Source organism: Salmo salar, chromosome ssa14, assembly GCF_905237065.1.
Source record: "Salmo salar chromosome ssa14, Ssal_v3.1, whole genome shotgun sequence".
Lineage (NCBI taxonomy): Eukaryota > Metazoa > Chordata > Actinopteri > Salmoniformes > Salmonidae > Salmo > Salmo salar.
Genome location: NC_059455.1, coordinates 100,347,890 through 100,366,290, shown reverse-complemented (window position 1 = coordinate 100,366,290; position 18,401 = coordinate 100,347,890). Strand labels below are relative to the sequence as shown.

General features: G+C 50.8%; 1 protein-coding gene across 3 annotated transcripts in view; it reads left to right on the top strand.

Annotated features, from left to right (window-relative positions):
• fam91a1 (family with sequence similarity 91 member A1) overlaps window positions 1–18,401 on the top strand; it is a 112,769-nt gene that overhangs the window by 19,559 nt on the left and 74,809 nt on the right. For all 3 annotated transcript variants that reach the window (XM_045695090.1, XM_045695088.1, XM_045695089.1), the window contains exons 4-6: window positions 1,914–1,971; window positions 8,496–8,563; window positions 8,673–8,786. In XM_045695090.1, the coding sequence (XP_045551046.1) occupies window positions 1,914–1,971; window positions 8,496–8,563; window positions 8,673–8,786 (240 nt within the window). The remainder of the gene's footprint in view (window positions 1–1,913; window positions 1,972–8,495; window positions 8,564–8,672; window positions 8,787–18,401) is intronic.

Genomic DNA, 18,401 nt, shown 5'->3' with positions numbered 1-18,401 from the left:
TTTTATTTTCTACATTCTGAGGCGGCATCTCGCTGCGCGTTCTGAGGCGGCATCTCGCTGCGCGTTCTGAGGCGGCATCTCGCTGCGCGTTCTGAGGCGGCATCTCGCTGCGCGTTCTGAGGCGGCATCTCGCTGCGCGTTCTGAGGCGGCATCTCGCTGCGCGTTCTGAGGCGGCATCTCGCTGCGCGTTCTGAGGCGGCATCTCGCTGCGCGTTCTGAGGCGGCATCTCGCTGCGCGTTCTGAGGCGGCATCTCGCTGCGCGTTCTGAGGCGGCATCTCGCTGCGCGTTCTGAGCTGCGCGTTCTGAGGCGGCATCTCGCTGCGCGTTCTGAGGCGGCATCTCGCTGCGCGTTCTGAGGCGGCATCTCGCTGCGCGTTCTGAGGCGGCATCTCGCTGCGCGTTCTGAGGCGACATCTCGCTGCGCGTTCTGAGGCGACATCTCGCTGCGCGTTCTGAGGCGACATCTCGCTGCGCGTTCTGAGGCGACATCTCGCTGCGCGTTCTGAGGCGACATCTCGCTGAGGCGACATCTCGCTGCGCGTTCTGAGGCGGCATCTCGCTGCGCGTTCTGAGGCGGCATCTCGCTGCGCGTTCTGAGGCGGCATCTCGCTGCGCGTTCTGAGCTGCGCGTTCTGAGGCGGCATCTCGCTGCGCGTTCTGAGGCGACATCTCGCTGCGCGTTCTGAGGCGACATCTCGCTGCGCGTTCTGAGGCGACATCTCGCTGCGCGTTCTGAGGCGACATCTCGCTGAGGCGACATCTCGCTGCGCGTTCTGAGGCGACATCTCGCTGAGGCGACATCTCGCTGCACGTTCTGAGGCGACATCTCGCTGAGGCGACATCTTCATACTAGACGTGTAAATGACATTACTGATGGACGTGTTACTCTGATAATCCATTTGATGTGTTTTTTTTAATAGGATAAATTAATTACTGCACTAAATAGGGAATAGGGCGCCATAGGGCCCTGGTCCAAAGTAGTGCACTAAAATTGTGAATAGGGTCCTGGTCAAAAGTAGTGCACTACATTGGGAATAGGGTGCCATAGGGTCCTGGTCAAAAGTAGTGCACTACATTGGGAATAGGGTGCCATAGGGTCCTGGTCAAAAGTAGTGCACTACATTGGGAATAGGGTGCCATTTGGAACATATTCAGTGAATAATGAAGGTCCAGGGAAGGAAGGAATGGTGTATTAAGAGAAATTAGTTTAATTTGCTGCTCCCTTATTCCTGTTTTAATTTCTCCCTCTTCTCTTCCCTCCCTCTCTCTCTCTTCTCTTCCCTCTTCTCTTCCCTCCCTCTTCTCTTCTCTTCCCTCCCTCTTCTCTTCCCTCTCCTCCCTCCCTCTTCTCTTCCCTCTCCTCCCTCTCTCTTCTCTTCCCTCCCTCTTCTCTTCTCTTCCCTCCCTCTTCTCTTCCCTCTCCTCCCTCCCTCTTCTCTTCCCTCTCCTCCCTCTCTCTTCTCTTCCCTCCCTCTTCTCTTCCCTCTCCTCCCTCTCTCTTCTCTTCCCTCTCCTCTCTCTCTCTTCTCTTCTCTCTCTCTTCTCTTCCCTCTCCTCTCTCCCTCTTCCCTCTCCTCCCTCTCTCTTCTCTTCCCTCTCCTCTCTCCCTCTTCTCTTCCCTCTCTTCTCTTCCCTCTCCTCTCTCCCTCTTCTCCTCTCTCCCTCTTCTCCTCCCTCTCTCTTCTCTTCCCTCCCTCTTCTCTTCCCTCTCCTCCCTCTTCTCTTCCCTCTCCTCCCTCTCTCTTCTCTTCCCTCCCTCCCTCTCTCTTCTCTTCCCTCTCCTCCCTCTCTCTTCTCTTCCCTCCCTCTTCTCTTCCCTCTCCTCCCTCTCCTCCCTCTCTCTTCTCCTCCCTCTCTCTTCTCCTCCCTCTCTCTTCTCTTCCCTCTCCTCCCTCTCTCTCCACCTCCAGGACATCATGAACGTAGAGAAGAGTTACGACTCACTGCCCAACTTCACTGCTGCTGACTGTAAGTAGACTGTTACTGTACTTCCTCTTACAGCTCTGTGGTGTGTGGGTCAGTATTTCCGGTAGCCGGTAATAGCTGGCTTTTGGCCCAAAAAACAACAATGATAAAACGATAAATAAAATTGGCGCCGGCCATTTGTCCGGGAGAAGAAAAAAATAAATAATGACAAAATAATTTATTTTAGCCTATTAATTTATGGAAATACCAGTCGATGGAAATACATTTGACCGGTCATGCTTATCGGTCTATAGGTTAATTTGCATAAATTAGTTGGAATTAAATTGGCACATGCATTTTCATTATTCATCTTATTTAGCACACACGCATAGCAAAACAGATACAGAGCCTAATTTGTGCTGCTGCTACAGCTCCTCAAACAGCTTGTCAGTTGCTGCTAGAGTGAAACGTGCTTTTATAAACCCAACCATTACGTAATAATTCTAAATGCAATCTAGTGTTAAAAACAGTTTTGATGGCCACGATTGAGAAGGGCTACTATTTTTATTTCTCAACTGGTAATTGAAGCGCGCTTCCCATTTGCATAGGAAGGCTTCAGAGTGTCACTCTTCACTTTGCAATGAGCTGGAGGCAGAATGCATTTTGAAAACATTTACTTTAGTTGTTGGAAACCTACAAGTTTTACTACATATTATGAGGCATGTCTTACCTTGCTTCAAAGTAGCCTAGTTAAAATCAGACCATAGAAACGTGGAGGAAATAATTTTGGCTTCCATATGCCATTGAAACCAGTAGCATATTTCTCTCACGTTCTATTGGTTTTCAAATCAACTTTCTTTCATTGTCCAGTAGCCAAAGGCACAATCCTAGTCATATTAGAATCCCATGCAGGTTGATGATAATCCTAGTCATATTAGCATCCCATGCTAGTTGATGATAATCCTAGTCATATTAGCATCCCATGCTAGTTGATGATAATCCTAGTCATATTAGCATCCCATGCTAGTTGATGATAATCCTAGTCATATTAGCATCCCATGCTAGTTGATGATAATCCTAGTCATATTAGCATCCCATGCTAGTTGATGATAATCCTAGTCATATTAGCATCCCATGCTAGTTGATGATAATCCTATGTAGTACTCCCTCTCTCAGGGATAAACTGCTGACTGTTAGTAGTGTTACTGTAGTACTCCCTCTCTCAGGGATAAACTGCTGACTGTTAGTAGTAGTACTGTAGTACTCTCTCTCTGGGATAAACTGCTGTCTGTTAGTAGTACTACTGTAGTACTCCCTCTCTCAGGGATAAACTGCTGACTGTTAGTAGTAATACTGTAGTACTCCCTCTCTCAGGGATAGACTGCTGGCTGTTAGTAGTAATACTGTAGTACTCCCTCTCTCAGGGATAGACTGCTGGCTGTTAGTAGTACTACTGTAGTACTCCCTCTCTCAGGGATAGACTGCTGGCTGTTAGTAGTACTACTGTAGTACTCCCTCTCTCAGGGATAAACTGCTGGCTGTTAGTAGTAGTACTGTAGTACTCCCTCTCTCAGGGATAAACTGCTGGCTGTTAGTAGTAGTACTGTAGTACTCCCTCTCTCAGGGATAGACTGCTGGCTGTTAGTAGTAGTACTGTAGTACTCCCTCTCTCAGGGATAGACTGCTGGCTGTTAGTAGTAGTACTGTAGTACTCCCTCTCTCAGGGATAAACTGCTGACTGTTAGTAGTAGTACTGTAGTACTCCCTCTCTCAGGGATAGACTGCTGGCTGTTAGTAGTAGTACTGTAGTACTCCCTCTCTCAGGGATAAACTGCTGACTGTTAGTAGTGTTACTGTAGTACTCCCTCTCTCAGGGATAAACTGCTGACTGTTAGTAGTAATACTGTAGTACTCCCTCTCTCAGGGATAAACTGCTGACTGTTAGTAGTAATACTGTAGTACTCCCTCTCTCAGGGATAGACTGCTGGCTGTTAGTAGTAGTACTGTAGTACTCCCTCAGGGATAAACTGCTGCCTGTTAGTAGTACTACTGTAGTACTCCCTCTCTCAGGGATAGACTGCTGGCTGTTAGTAGTACTACTGTAGTACTCCCTCTCTCAGGGATAGACTGCTGGCTGTTAGTAGTAATACTGTAGTACTCCCTCCCTCAGGGATAAACTGCTGCCTGTTAGTAGTACCACTGTAGTACTCCCTCTCTCAGGGATAGACTGCTGCCTGTTAGTAGTACTACTGTAGTACTCCCTCTCTCAGGGATAAACTGCTGCCTGTTAGTAGTACTACTGTAGTACTCCCTCTCTCAGGGATAAACTGCTGGCTGTTAGTAGTACTACTGTAGTACTCTCTCAGGGATAGACTGCTGCCTGACTGACTGTAGAACATCAGTGAGTTAGAACATTCTGCTAGCAACACCAGGGTTGAGGCATTGGGCCTCTGCTGACTAATTAATAAACGGGAAACACTGTCTTTGACCTCATTTTGAATTGAACTGTTCCGACAGTTATTCCTCTTCTAACGAATTAACACATTCATTTTGAGGAACTCAGTAACTGATAAAACAATTATTGCTAAAGCCCATTGTATTACAAACGACAAATTCAATGAATGAAGCGGCATTGGTCGATGACTTTCTGCTGTCAGACCGGCCAGAAGCAGGATGGCTGCATGACTTTCTGCTGTCAGACTGGCCAGAAGCAGGATGGCTGCATGACTTTCTGCTGTCAGACTGGCCAGAAGCAGGATGGCTGCATGACTTTCTGCTGTCAGACTGGCCAGAAGCAGGATGGCTGCATGACTTTCTGCTGTCAGACTGGCCAGAAGCAGGATGGCTGCATGACTTTCTGCTGTCAGACTGGCCAGAAGCAGGATGGCTGCATGACTTTCTGCTGTCAGACTGGCCAGAAGCAGGATGGCTGCATGACTTCAGAAGATAAGTTCATTACAGTTACCAGCCTCAGAAATTGCAGCCCAAATAAATGCTTCACAGAGTTCAAGTAACAGACACATCTCAACATCAACTGTTCAGAGGAGACTGTGTGAATCAGGCCTTCATGGTCGAATTGCTGCAAAGAAACCACTACTAAAGGACACCAATAATAAGAAGACTTGCTTGGGCCAAGAAACACGAGCAATGGACATTAGACCGGTGGAAATCTGTCCTTTGGTCTGATGAGTCCAAATGTGAGATTTTGGGTTCCAACCACCGTGTCTTTGTGAGACGCAGAATAGGTGAACGGATGATCTCCACATGTGTGGTTCTCACCGTGAAGCATGGAGGAGGAGGTGGATGGTGTGGGGGTGCTTTGCTGGTGACACTGTCAGTGATTAATTTAGAATTCAAGGCACACTTACCCAGCATGGCTACCACAGCATTCTGCAGCAATACGCCATCCCATCTGGTTTGTGCTTAGTGGGACTATCATTTGTTTTTCAACAGGACAATGACCCAACACACCTCTAGGCTAAGGTCTATTTGACCAAGAAGGAGAGTGATGGAGTGCTGCATCAGATGACCTGGCCTCCACAATCACCTGACCACAACCCAATTGAGATGGTTTGGGATGAGTTGGACCGCAGAGTGAAGGAAAAGCAGCCAACAAGTGCTCAGCATATGTGGGAACGCCTTCAAAACTGTTGGAAAAGCATTCCAGGTGAAGCTGGTTGAGAGAATGCCAAGAGTGTGCAAAACTGTCATTAAGGCAAAGGGTGGCTACTTTGAAGAATCTCAAGTATATAAAATATGTTTTAATTTAACACTTTTTTTTGGTTACTACATGATTCAATATGTTTTATTTCATAGTTGTGATGTCTTCACTATTATTCTACAATGTAGAAAATAGTAAAAGTTAAGAAAAACACTTGAATGAGCAGGTATGTCCAAACTTTTGATTTGGTACTGTATGTAAAGACTAAGTTCTTTATAAGTGGCAACATTTTTAAAACTAACTAGCAAAGGATATGAACGTGGCTACATGCAGCTCTTGCTTTGATCTCAAAACAAGCGCATCTACTCACGACCGCTCATGCTGTAAACACAGTCCAGTTCAAAGTCAATGCCACCGATCCATATATGGCAATGGTCTATTTGCATATAGGCCTACTGCAGCTCTGATTGGTTATGCCGCACAGGTCTGTGTAAAGTATGGACTAAGTCTGCAATAGAATGCTACTTCGAAGCGTTCTGCCTACAGCAAAAACTCTTGCATTGTTCGTTTTGTTTCAGTATGTTGGATTGAAAATGGCTAATAGTGCGTTGATTCGATCGCCAATTGCCACAGTAAAGGGAAACGTTGATAGTGTCCGATTTCAAAAAGGCTTTACAGCGAAAGCAAAACATTAGATTATGTCAGCAGAGTACCCAGCCAGAAATAATCAGACACCCATTTTTCAAGCTAGCATATAATGTCACATAAACCCAAACCACAGCTAAATGCAGCACTAACCTTTGATGATCTTCATCAGATGACAACCCTAGGACATTATGTTATACAATACATGCATGTTTTGTTCAATCAAGTTCATATTTATATCAAAAACCAGCTTTTTACATTAGAATGTGACGTTCAGAACTAGCATACCCCCCGCAAACCTCCGGTGAATTTACTAAATTACTCACGATAAACGTTCACAAAAAACATAACAATTATTTTAAGAATTATAGATACAGAACTCCTTTGTGCAATCGAGGTGTCCGATTTTTAAAATAGCTTTTTGGTGAAAGCACATTTTGCAATATTCTCAGTAGATAGCCCAGCCATCACGGCTAGCTATTTAGACACCCACCAAGTGTGGTACTCACCAAACTCCGATTTACTATTAGAAAAATGTTATTACCTTTGGTGTTCTTCGTCAGAATGCACTCCCAGGACTGCTACTTCAATAACAAATGTTGGTTTGGTTCAAAATAATCCATTGTTATATCCAAATAGCGGCGTTTTGTTCGTGCGTTCAAGACACTATCCGAAGTGTAAATAAGGGTCACGAGCATGGCGCATTTCGTGACAAAAGATTTCTAAATATTCCATTACCGTACTTGGAAGCATGTCAACCGCAGTTTAAAATCTATTTTTATGTCATTTTTCTCGTAAAAAAGCGATAATATTCCGACCGGGAATCTGCGTTTAGGTAAAAAGACGAAAGAAAATAAAGCATGGGGTCGACTCGGGCACGAGCCTGAGTCTCACAGTACTGTGACCAGCCACTATCCAAAGGCGCTACTTTTTTTCAGCCAGAGCCTGCAAAGCCACGATTCAGCTTTTTGCCGCCTTCTGAGAGCCCATGGGAGCCGTAGGAAGTGTCACGTAACAGCAGAGATCCTCTGTAATGGATAGAGATAATCAAGAAGGCCAAGAAATTGTCAGACAGGCCACTTCCTGCATGGAATCTTCTCAGGTTTTGGCCTGCCAAATGAGTTCTGTTATACTCACAGACACCATTCAAACAGTTTTAGAAACTTTGGAGTGTTTTCTATCCAAAGCTAATAATTATATGCATATTCTAGTTTCTGGGCAGGAGTAATAATCAGATTAAATCGGGTACGTTTTTTATCCGGCCGTGAAAATACTGCCCCCTATCCATAACAGGTTAACAGGAAAAACTCTAGAACAATCTGGTGCTTCTCTCCGTGGGCTGATATTTCCTCTGTGATCTGCTCAGCTTAGAGGGAGCATTGGTCTGGAGGGCTTTGGAAGGGCACGCGCGTGCGCACACACACACACACACACACTGACTCACTCAGAAATAGCTTCAATCGGTGATGATGGTGACATTTCAGGAAATCAATTTGAACATTTTAAATGTAAGACGTTACTGATCTAGGAGGGGCGTTATGGAAACTGCTCTGGTCAAACGGAGTGCACTATATAGGGCTCTGGTCAAACGGAGTGCACTATATAGGGCTCTGGTCAAACGGAGTGCACTATATAGGGCTCTGGTCAAACGGAGTGCACTATATAGGGCTCTGGTCAAACGGAGTGCACTATATAGGGCTCTGGTCAAACGGAGTGCACTATATAGGGCTCTGGTCAAACGGAGTGCACTATATAGGGCTCTGGTCAAACGGAGTGCACTATATAGGGCTCTGGTCAAACGGAGTGCACTATATAGGGCTCTGGTCAAACGGAGTGCACTATATAGGGCTCTGGTCAAACGGAGTGCACTATATAGGGCTCTGGTCAAACGGAGTGCACTATATAGGGCTCTGGTCAAACGGAGTGCACTATATAGGGCTCTGGTCAAACGGAGTGCACTATATAGGGCTCTGGTCAAACGGAGTGCACTATATAGGGCTCTGGTCAAACGGAGTGCACTATATAGGGCTCTGGTCAAACGGAGTGCACTATATAGGGCTCTGGTCAAACGGAGTGCACTATATAGGGCTCTGGTCAAACGGAGTGCACTATATAGGGCTCTGGTCAAACGGAGTGCACTATATAGGGCTCTGGTCAAACGGAGTGCACTATATAGGGCTCTGGTCAAACGGAGTGTACTAAACAGAGAATAGGGCATCATTGGGACTCAGCCTTGGTAGAGGAGGAACCAGTGATTTAATATCTCCTGTCTGTGTTCTAGGTCTAAGACTGCTGGGAATCGGGAGGAACCAGTATATAGACTTGATGAACCAGTGCAGGTCCTCCAAAGTAAGAGAGTCTTCAACTTCATTAAGCATGTCGTTATTTCCTTGGTCATATTTCTGACTAATGAATAGTAACAGTGATTTAACGTGTACGGACTTGTGTCTCCTGTCAGAAATTCTTCCGTAGGAAAACGGCGCGAGACCTGCTGCCCTCCAAGCCAGTAGAGATCTCTGTTGAGCCCTGGTGGGTGGCTCAGACCGGATACATCACAGAGGATGACGTCAGGGTGAGTCTCTGTAGAGGATGAGGTCAGGGTGAGTCTCTGTAGAGGATGACGTCAGGGTGAGTCTCTGTAGAGGATGACGTCGGGGTGAGTCTGTAGAGGATGACGTCGGGGTGAGTCTCTGTAGAGGATGACGTCGGGGTGAGTCTCTGTAGAGGATGACGTCGGGGTGAGTCTCTGTAGAGGATGACGTCGGGGTGAGTCTCTGTAGAGGATGACGTCGGGGTGAGTCTCTGTAGAGGATGACGTCGGGGTGAGTCTCTGTAGAGGATGACGTCGGGGTGAGTCTCTGTAGAGGATGACGTCATGGTGAGTCTCTGTAGAGCTTCCTGGTGGTGGTAGATGATGACGTCAGGGTGAGTCTCTGTAGAGGATGACGTCAGGGTGAGTCTCTGTAGAGGATGACGTCAGGGTGAGTCTCTGTAGAGGATGACGTCGGGGTGAGTCTCTGTAGAGGATGAGGTCGGGGTGAGTCTCTGTAGAGGATGAGGTCGGGGTGAGTCTCTGTAGAGGATGAGGTCGGGGTGAGTCTCTGTAGAGGATGACGTCGGGGTGAGTCTCTGTAGAGGATGACGTCAGGGTGAGTCTCTGTAGAGGATGACGTCAGGGTGAGTCTCTGTAGAGGATGACGTCGGGGTGAGTCTCTGTAGAGGATGACGTCAGGGTGAGTCTCTGTAGAGGATGACGTCAGGGTGTGTCTCTGTAGATGATGACGTCGGGGTGAGTCTCTGTAGAGCTTCCTGGTGGTGGTAGAGGATGACGTCAGGGTGAGTCTCTGTAGAGGATGACGTCAGGGTGAGTCTCTGTAGAGCTCCCTGGTGGTGGTAGAGGATGACGTCCGGGTGAGTCTCTGTAGAGGATGACGTCAGGGTGAGTCTCTGTAGAGGATGACGTCAGGGTGAGTCTCTGTAGAGGATGACGTCAGGGTGAGTCTCTGTAGAGGATGACGTCATGGTGAGTCTCTGTAGAGGATGACGTCAGGGTGAGTCTCTGTAGAGCTTCCTGGTGGTGGTAGAGGATGACGACAGGGTGAGTCTCTGTAGAGCTTCCTGGTGGTGGTAGAGGATGACGACAGGGTGAGTCTCTGTAGAGGTTGAGGTCGGGGTGAGTCTCTGTAGAGGATGAGGTCGGGGTGAGTCTCTGTAGAGGATGACGTCGGGGTGAGTCTCTGTAGAGGATGACGTCGGGGTGAGTCTCTGTAGAGGATGACGTCGGGGTGAGTCTCTGTAGAGCTTCCTGGTGGTGGTAGAGGGTGACGGCTGGGTGAGTCTCTGTAGAGGATGACGTCAGGGTGAGTCTCTGTAGAGCTTCCTGGTGGGGGTAGAGGATGACGTCAGGGTGAGTCTCTGTAGAGGATGACATTGGGGTGAGTCTCTGTAGAGGATGACGTTGGGGTGAGTCTCTGTAGAGGATGACTTCGGGGTGAGTCTCTGTAGAGGATGACGTCGGGGTGAGTCTCTGTAGAGGATGACGTCAGGGTGAGTCTCTGTAGAGCGTCATGGTGAGTCTGTAGAGGATGACGTCAGGGTGAGTCTCTGTAGAGGATGACGTCAGGGTGAGTCTCTGTAGAGCTTCCTGGTGGTGGTAGATGATGACGACAGGGTGAGTCTCTGTAGTTGATGACGACAGGGTGAGTCTCTGTAGAGGATGACGTCGGGGTGAGTCTCTGTAGAGGATGAGGTCGGGGTGAGTCTCTGTAGAGGATGAGGTCGGGGTGAGTCTCTGTAGAGGATGAGGTCGGGGTGAGTCTCTGTAGAGGATGAGGTCGGGGTGAGTCTCTGTAGAGGATGAGGTCGGGGTGAGTCTCTGTAGAGGATGAGGTCAGGGTGAGTCTCTGTAGAGGATGAGGTCGGGGTGAGTCTCTGTAGAGGATGAGGTCAGGGTGAGTCTCTGTAGAGGATGACGTCGGGGTGAGTCTCTGTAGAGCTTCCTGGTGGTGGTAGAGGATGACAGCTGGGTGAGTCGCTGTAGAGGATGACGTCAGGGTGAGTCTCTGTAGAGGATGACGTCAGGGTGAGTCTCTGTAGAGGATGACGTCAGGGTGAGTCTCTGTAGAGGATGACGTCAGGGTGAGTCTCTGTGGAGGATGACGTCAGGGTGAGTCTCTGTGGAGGATGACGTCAGGGTGAGTCTCTGTAGAGGATGACGTCAGGGTGAGTCTCTGTAGAGGATGACGTCAGGGTGAGTCTCTGTAGAGGATGACGTCAGGGTGAGTCTCTGTAGAGGATGACGTCAGGGTGAGTCTCTGTAGAGGATGACGTCAGGGTGAGTCTCTGTAGAGGATGACGTCAGGGTGAGTCTCTGTAGAGCTTCCTGGTGGTGGTAGAGGATGACGACAGGGTGAGTCTCTGTAGAGGATGACGTCGGGGTGAGTCTCTGTAGAGGATGACGTCGGGGTGAGTCTCTGTAGAGGATGACGTCGGGGTGAGTCTCTGTAGAGGATGACGTCGGGGTGAGTCTCTGTAGAGGATGACGTCAGGGTGAGTCTCTGTAGAGCTTCCTGGTGGTGGTAGAGGATGACGACAGGGTGAGTCTCTGTAGAGGATGAGGTCGGGGTGAGTCTCTGTAGAGGATGAGGTCAGGGTGAGTCTCTGTAGAGGATGAGGTCAGGGTGAGTCTCTGTAGAGGATGACGTCAGGGTGAGTCTCTGTAGAGCTTCCTGGTGGTGGTAGAGGATGACGTCAGGGTGAGTCTCTGTAGAGGATGACGTCAGGGTGAGTCTCTGTAGAGGATGACGTCAGGGTGAGTCTCTGTAGAGGATGACGTCAGGGTGAGTCTCTGTAGAGGATGACGTCATGGTGAGTCTCTGTAGAGGATGACGTCAGGGTGAGTCTCTGTAGAGCTTCCTGGTGGTGGTAGAGGATGACGACAGGGTGAGTCTCTGTAGAGCTTCCTGGTGGTGGTAGAGGATGACGACAGGGTGAGTCTCTGTAGAGATTGAGGTCGGGGTGAGTCTCTGTAGAGGATGAGGTCGGGGTGAGTCTCTGTAGAGGATGAGGTCGGGGTGAGTCTCTGTAGAGGATGACGTCGGGGTGAGTCTCTGTAGAGGATGACGTCGGGGTGAGTCTCTGTAGAGGATGACGTCGGGGTGAGTCTCTGTAGAGGATGACGTTGGGGTGAGTCTCTGTAGAGCTTCCTGGTGGTGGTAGAGGATGACGGCTGGGTGAGTCTCTGTAGAGGATGACGTCAGGGTGAGTCTCTGTAGAGCTTCCTGGTGGGGGTAGAGGATGACGTCAGGGTGAGTCTCTGTAGAGGATGACATTGGGGTGAGTCTCTGTAGAGGATGACGTTGGGGTGAGTCTCTGTAGAGGATGACTTCGGGGTGAGTCTCTGTAGAGGATGACGTCGGGGTGAGTCTCTGTAGAGGATGACGTCAGGGTGAGTCTCTGTAGAGCTTCCTGGTGGTGGTAGATGATGACGTCAGGGTGAGTCTCTGTAGAGGATGACGTCAGGGTGAGTCTCTGTAGAGGATGACGTCAGGGTGAGTCTCTGTAGAGCTTCCTGGTGGTGGTAGAGGATGACGACAGGGTGAGTCTCTGTAGTTGATGACGTCAGGGTGAGTCTCTGTAGAGGATGACGTCAGGGTGAGTCTCTGTAGAGGATGACGTCAGGGTGAGTCTCTGTAGAGGATGACGTCAGGGTGAGTCTCTGTAGAGCTTCCTGGTGGTGGTAGAGGATGACGACAGGGTGAGTCTCTGTAGAGGATGACGTCGGGGTGAGTCTCTGTAGAGGATGACGTCGGGGTGAGTCTCTGTAGAGGATGACGTCGGGGTGAGTCTCTGTAGAGGATGACGTCAGGGTGAGTCTCTGTAGAGCTTCCTGGTGGTGGTAGAGGATGACGACAGGGTGAGTCTCTGTAGAGGATGAGGTCGGGGTGAGTCTCTGTAGAGGATGAGGTCGGGGTGAGTCTCTGTAGAGGATGAGGTCGGGGTGAGTCTCTGTAGAGGATGAGGTCAGGGTGAGTCTCTGTAGAGCTTCCTGGAGGTGGTAGAGGATGACGTCAGGGTGAGTCTCTGTAGAGGATGACGTCAGGGTGAGTCTCTGTAGAGGATGACGTCAGGGTGAGTCTCTGTAGAGGATGAGGTCAGGGTGAGTCTCTGTAGAGGATGAGGTCAGGGTGAGTCTCTGTAGAGGATGACGTCAGGGTGAGTCTCTGTAGAGGATGACGTCAGGGTGAGTCTCTGTAGAGCTTCCTGGTGGTGGTAGAGGATGACGACAGGGTGAGTCTCTGTAGAGCTTCCTGGTGGTGGTAGAGGATGACGACAGGGTGAGTCTCTGTAGAGATTGAGGTCGGGGTGAGTCTCTGTAGAGGATGAGGTCGGGGTGAGTCTCTGTAGAGGATGAGGTCGGGGTGAGTCTCTGTAGAGGATGACGTCGGGGTGAGTCTCTGTAGAGGATGACGTCGGGGTGAGTCTCTGTAGAGGATGACGTCGGGGTGAGTCTCTGTAGAGGATGACGTTGGGGTGAGTCTCTGTAGAGCTTCCTGGTGGTGGTAGAGGATGACGGCTGGGTGAGTCTCTGTAGAGGATGACGTCAGGGTGAGTCTCTGTAGAGCTTCCTGGTGGGGGTAGAGGATGACGTCAGGGTGAGTCTCTGTAGAGGATGACATTGGGGTGAGTCTCTGTAGAGGATGACGTTGGGGTGAGTCTCTGTAGAGGATGACTTCGGGGTGAGTCTCTGTAGAGGATGACTTCGGGGTGAGTCTCTGTAGAGGATGACGTCGGGGTGAGTCTCTGTAGAGGATGACGTCAGGGTGAGTCTCTGTAGAGCTTCCTGGTGGTGGTAGATGATGACGTCAGGGTGAGTCTCTGTAGAGGATGACGTCAGGGTGAGTCTCTGTAGAGGATGACGTCAGGGTGAGTCTCTGTAGAGCTTCCTGGTGGTGGTAGAGGATGACGACAGGGTGAGTCTCTGTAGAGGATGACGTCGGGGTGAGTCTCTGTAGAGGATGACGTCGGGGTGAGTCTCTGTAGAGGATGACGTCGGGGTGAGTCTCTGTAGAGGATGACGTCAGGGTGAGTCTCTGTAGAGCTTCCTGGTGGTGTTAGAGGATGACGTCAGGGTGGGTCTCTGTAGAGGATGACGTCAGGGTGAGTCTCTGTAGAGGATGACGTCAGGGTGAGTCTCTGTAGAGGATGACGTCAGGGTGAGTCTCTGTAGAGCTTCCTGGTGGTGGTAGAGGATGACGACAGGGTGAGTCTCTGTAGTTGATGACGACAGGGTGAGTCTCTGTAGAGGATGAGGTCGGGGTGAGTCTCTGTAGAGGATGAGGTCGGGGTGAGTCTCTGTAGAGGATGAGGTCGGGGTGTCTCTGTAGAGGATGAGGTCGGGGTGAGTCTCTGTAGAGGATGACGTCGGGGTGAGTCTCTGTAGAGCTTCCTGGTGGTGGTAGAGGATGACAGCTGGGTGAGTCGCTGTAGAGGATGACGTCAGGGTGAGTCTCTGTAGAGGATGACGTCAGGGTGAGTCTCTGTAGAGGATGACGTCAGGGTGAGTCTCTGTAGAGGATGACGTCAGGGTGAGTCTCTGTGGAGGATGACGTCAGGGTGAGTCTCTGTGGAGGATGACGTCAGGGTGAGTCTCTGTGGAGGATGACGTCAGGGTGAGTCTCTGTGGAGGATGACGTCAGGGTGAGTCTCTGTGGAGGATGACTTCAGGGTGAGTCTCTGTAGAGGATGACGTCAGGGTGAGTGTCTGTAGAGGATGACGTCAGGGTGAGTCTCTGTAGAGGATGACGTCAGGGTGAGTCTCTGTAGAGCTTCCTGGTGGTGGTAGAGGATGACGGCTGGGTGAGTCTCTGTAGAGCTTCCTGGTGGTGGTAGAGGATGACGGCTGGGTGAGTCTCTGTAGAGGATGACGTCGGGGTGAGTCTCTGTAGAGCTTCCTGGTGGGGGTAGAGGATGACGTCAGGGTGAGTCTCTGTAGAGGATGACATTGGGGTGAGTCTCTGTAGAGGATGACGTTGGGGTGAGTCTCTGTAGAGGATGACGTTGGGGTGAGTCTCTGTAGAGGATGACGTCGGGGTGAGTCTCTGTAGAGGATGACGTCAGGGTGAGTCTCTGTAGAGCTTCCTGGTGGTGGTAGATGATGACGTCAGGGTGAGTCTCTGTAGAGGATGACGTCAGGGTGAGTCTCTGTAGAGCTTCCTGGTGGTGGTAGAGGATGACGACAGGGTGAGTCTCTGTAGTTGATGACGTCAGGGTGAGTCTCTGTAGAGGATGACGTCAGGGTGAGTCTCTGTAGAGGATGACGTCAGGGTGAGTCTCTGTAGAGGATGACGTCAGGGTGAGTCTCTGTAGAGCTTCCTGGTGGTGGTAGAGGATGACGACGGGGTGAGTCTCTGTAGAGGATGACGTCGGGGTGAGTCTCTGTAGAGGATGACGTCGGGGTGAGTCTCTGTAGAGGATGACGTCGGGGTGAGTCTCTGTAGAGGATGACGTCGGGGTGAGTCTCTGTAGAGCTTCCTGGTGGTGGTAGAGGATGACGGCTGGGTGAGTCTCTGTAGAGGATGACGTCAGGGTGAGTCTCTGTAGAGCTTCCTGGTGGGGGTAGAGGATGACGTCAGGGTGAGTCTCTGTAGAGGATGACGTTGGGGTGAGTCTCTGTAGAGGATGACGTTGGGGTGAGTCTCTGTAGAGGATGACTTCGGGGTGAGTCTCTGTAGAGGATGACGTCGGGGTGAGTCTCTGTAGAGGATGACGTCAGGGTGAGTCTCTGTAGAGCTTCCTGGTGGTGGTAGAGGATGACGTCAGGGTGAGTCTCTGTAGAGGATGACGTCAGGGTGAGTCTCTGTAGAGGATGACGTCAGGGTGAGTCTCTGTAGAGCTTCCTGGTGGTGGTAGTTGATGACGACAGGGTGAGTCTCTGTAGTTGATGACGACAGGGTGAGTCTCTGTAGAGGATGACGTCGGAGTGAGTCTCTGTAGAGGATGAGGTCGGGGTGAGTCTCTGTAGAGGATGAGGTCGGGGTGAGTCTCTGTAGAGGATGAGGTCGGGGTGAGTCTCTGTAGAGGATGAGGTCGGGGTGAGTCTCTGTAGAGGATGAGGTCGGGGTGAGTCTCTGTAGAGGATGAGGTCAGGGTGAGTCTCTGTAGAGGATGACGTCGGGGTGAGTCTCTGTAGAGCTTCCTGGTGGTGGTAGAGGATGACAGCTGGGTGAGTCTCTGTAGAGGATGACGTCAGGGTGAGTCTCTGTAGAGGATGACGTCAGGGTGAGTCTCTGTAGAGGATGACGTCAGGGTGAGTCTCTGTAGAGGATGACGTCAGGGTGAGTCTCTGTGGAGGATGACGTCAGGGTGAGTCTTTGTAGAGGATGACGTCAGGGTGAGTCTCTGTAGAGGATGACGTCAGGGTGAGTCTCTGTAGAGGATGACGTCAGGGTGAGTCTCTGTAGAGGATGACGTCAGGGTGAGTCTCTGTAGAGGATGACGTCAGGGTGAGTCTCTGTAGAGGATGACGTCAGGGTGAGTCTCTGTAGAGCTTCCTGGTGGTGGTAGAGGATGACGACAGGGTGAGTCTCTGTAGAGGATGACGTCGGGGTGAGTCTCTGTAGAGGATGACGTCAGGGTGAGTCTCTGTAGAGGATGACGTCAGGGTGAGTCTCTGTAGAGGATGACGTCAGGGTGAGTCTCTGTAGAGGATGACGTCAGGGTGAGTCTCTGTAGAGGATGACGTCAGGGTGAGTCTCTGTAGAGCTTCCTGGTGGTGGTAGAGGATGACGACAGGGTGAGTCTCTGTAGAGGATGACGTCGGGGTGAGTCTCTGTAGAGGATGACGTCGGGGTGAGTCTCTGTAGAGGATGACGTCGGGGTGAGTCTCTGTAGAGGATGACGTCAGGGTGAGTCTCTGTAGAGCTTCCTGGTGGTGGTAGAGGATGACGACAGGGTGAGTCTCTGTAGAGGATGAGGTCGGGGTGAGTCTCTGTAGAGGATGAGGTCGGGGTGAGTCTCTGTAGAGGATGAGGTCGGGGTGAGTCTCTGTAGAGGATGAGGTCAGGGTGAGTCTCTGTAGAGCTTCCTGGAGGTGGTAGAGGATGACGTCAGGGTGAGTCTCTGTAGAGGATGACGTCAGGGTGAGTCTCTGTAGAGCTCCCTGGTGGTGGTAGAGGATGACGTCCGGGTGAGTCTCTGTAGAGGATGACGTCAGGGTGAGTCTCTGTAGAGGATGACGTCAGGGTGAGTCTCTGTAGAGGATGACGTCAGGGTGAGTCTCTGTAGAGCTTCCTGGTGGTGGTAGAGGATGACGACAGGGTGAGTCTCTGTAGAGCTTCCTGGTGGTGGTAGAGGATGACGACAGGGTGAGTCTCTGTAGAGGATGAGGTCGGGGTGAGTCTCTGTAGAGGATGAGGTCGGGGTGAGTCTCTGTAGAGGATGACGTCGGGGTGAGTCTCTGTAGAGGATGACGTCGGGGTGAGTCTCTGTAGAGGATGACGTCGGGGTGAGTCTCTGTAGAGGATGACGTTGGGGTGAGTCTCTGTAGAGCTTCCTGGTGGTGGTAGAGGATGACGGCTGGGTGAGTCTCTGTAGAGGATGACGTCAGGGTGAGTCTCTGTAGAGCTTCCTGGTGGGGGTAGAGGATGACGTCAGGGTGAGTCTCTGTAGAGGATGACGTTGGGGTGAGTCTCTGTAGAGGATGACGTTGGGGTGAGTCTCTGTAGAGGATGACTTCGGGGTGAGTCTCTGTAGAGGATGACGTCGGGGTGAGTCTCTGTAGAGGATGACGTCAGGGTGAGTCTCTGTAGAGCTTCCTGGTGGTGGTAGAGGATGACGTCAGGGTGAGTCTCTGTAGAGGATGACATCAGGGTGAGTCTCTGTAGAGGATGACATCAGGGTGAGTCTCTGTAGAGCTTCCTGGTGGTGGTAGAGGATGACGACAGGGTGAGTCTCTGTAGTTGATGACGACAGGGTGAGTCTCTGTAGAGGATGACGTCGGGGTGAGTCTCTGTAGAGGATGAGGTCGGGGTGAGTCTCTGTAGAGGATGAGGTCGGGGTGAGTCTCTGTAGAGGATGAGGTCGGGGTGAGTCTCTGTAGAGGATGAGGTCGGGGTGAGTCTCTGTAGAGGATGAGGTCGGGGTGAGTCTCTGTAGAGGATGAGGTCGGGGTGAGTCTCTGTAGAGGATGAGGTCGGGGTGAGTCTCTGTAGAGGATGAGGTAGTCTGTAGAGGATGACGTCGGGGTGAGTCTCTGTAGAGCTTCCTGGTGGTGGTAGAGGATGACAGCTGGGTGAGTCGCTGTAGAGGATGACGTCAGGGTGAGTCTCTGTAGAGGATGACGTCAGGGTGAGTCTCTGTAGAGGATGACGTCAGGGTGAGTCTCTGTAGAGGATGACGTCAGGGTGAGTCTCTGTAGAGGATGACGTCAGGGTGAGTCTCTGTGGAGGATGACGTCAGGGTGAGTCTCTGTAGAGGATGACGTCAGGGTGAGTCTCTGTAGAGGATGACGTCAGGGTGAGTCTCTGTAGAGGATGACGTCAGGGTGAGTCTCTGTAGAGGATGACGTCAGGGTGAGTCTCTGTAGAGGATGACGTCAGGGTGAGTCTCTGTAGAGGATGACGTCAGGGTGAGTCTCTGTAGAGCTTCCTGGTGGTGGTAGAGGATGACGACAGGGTGAGTCTCTGTA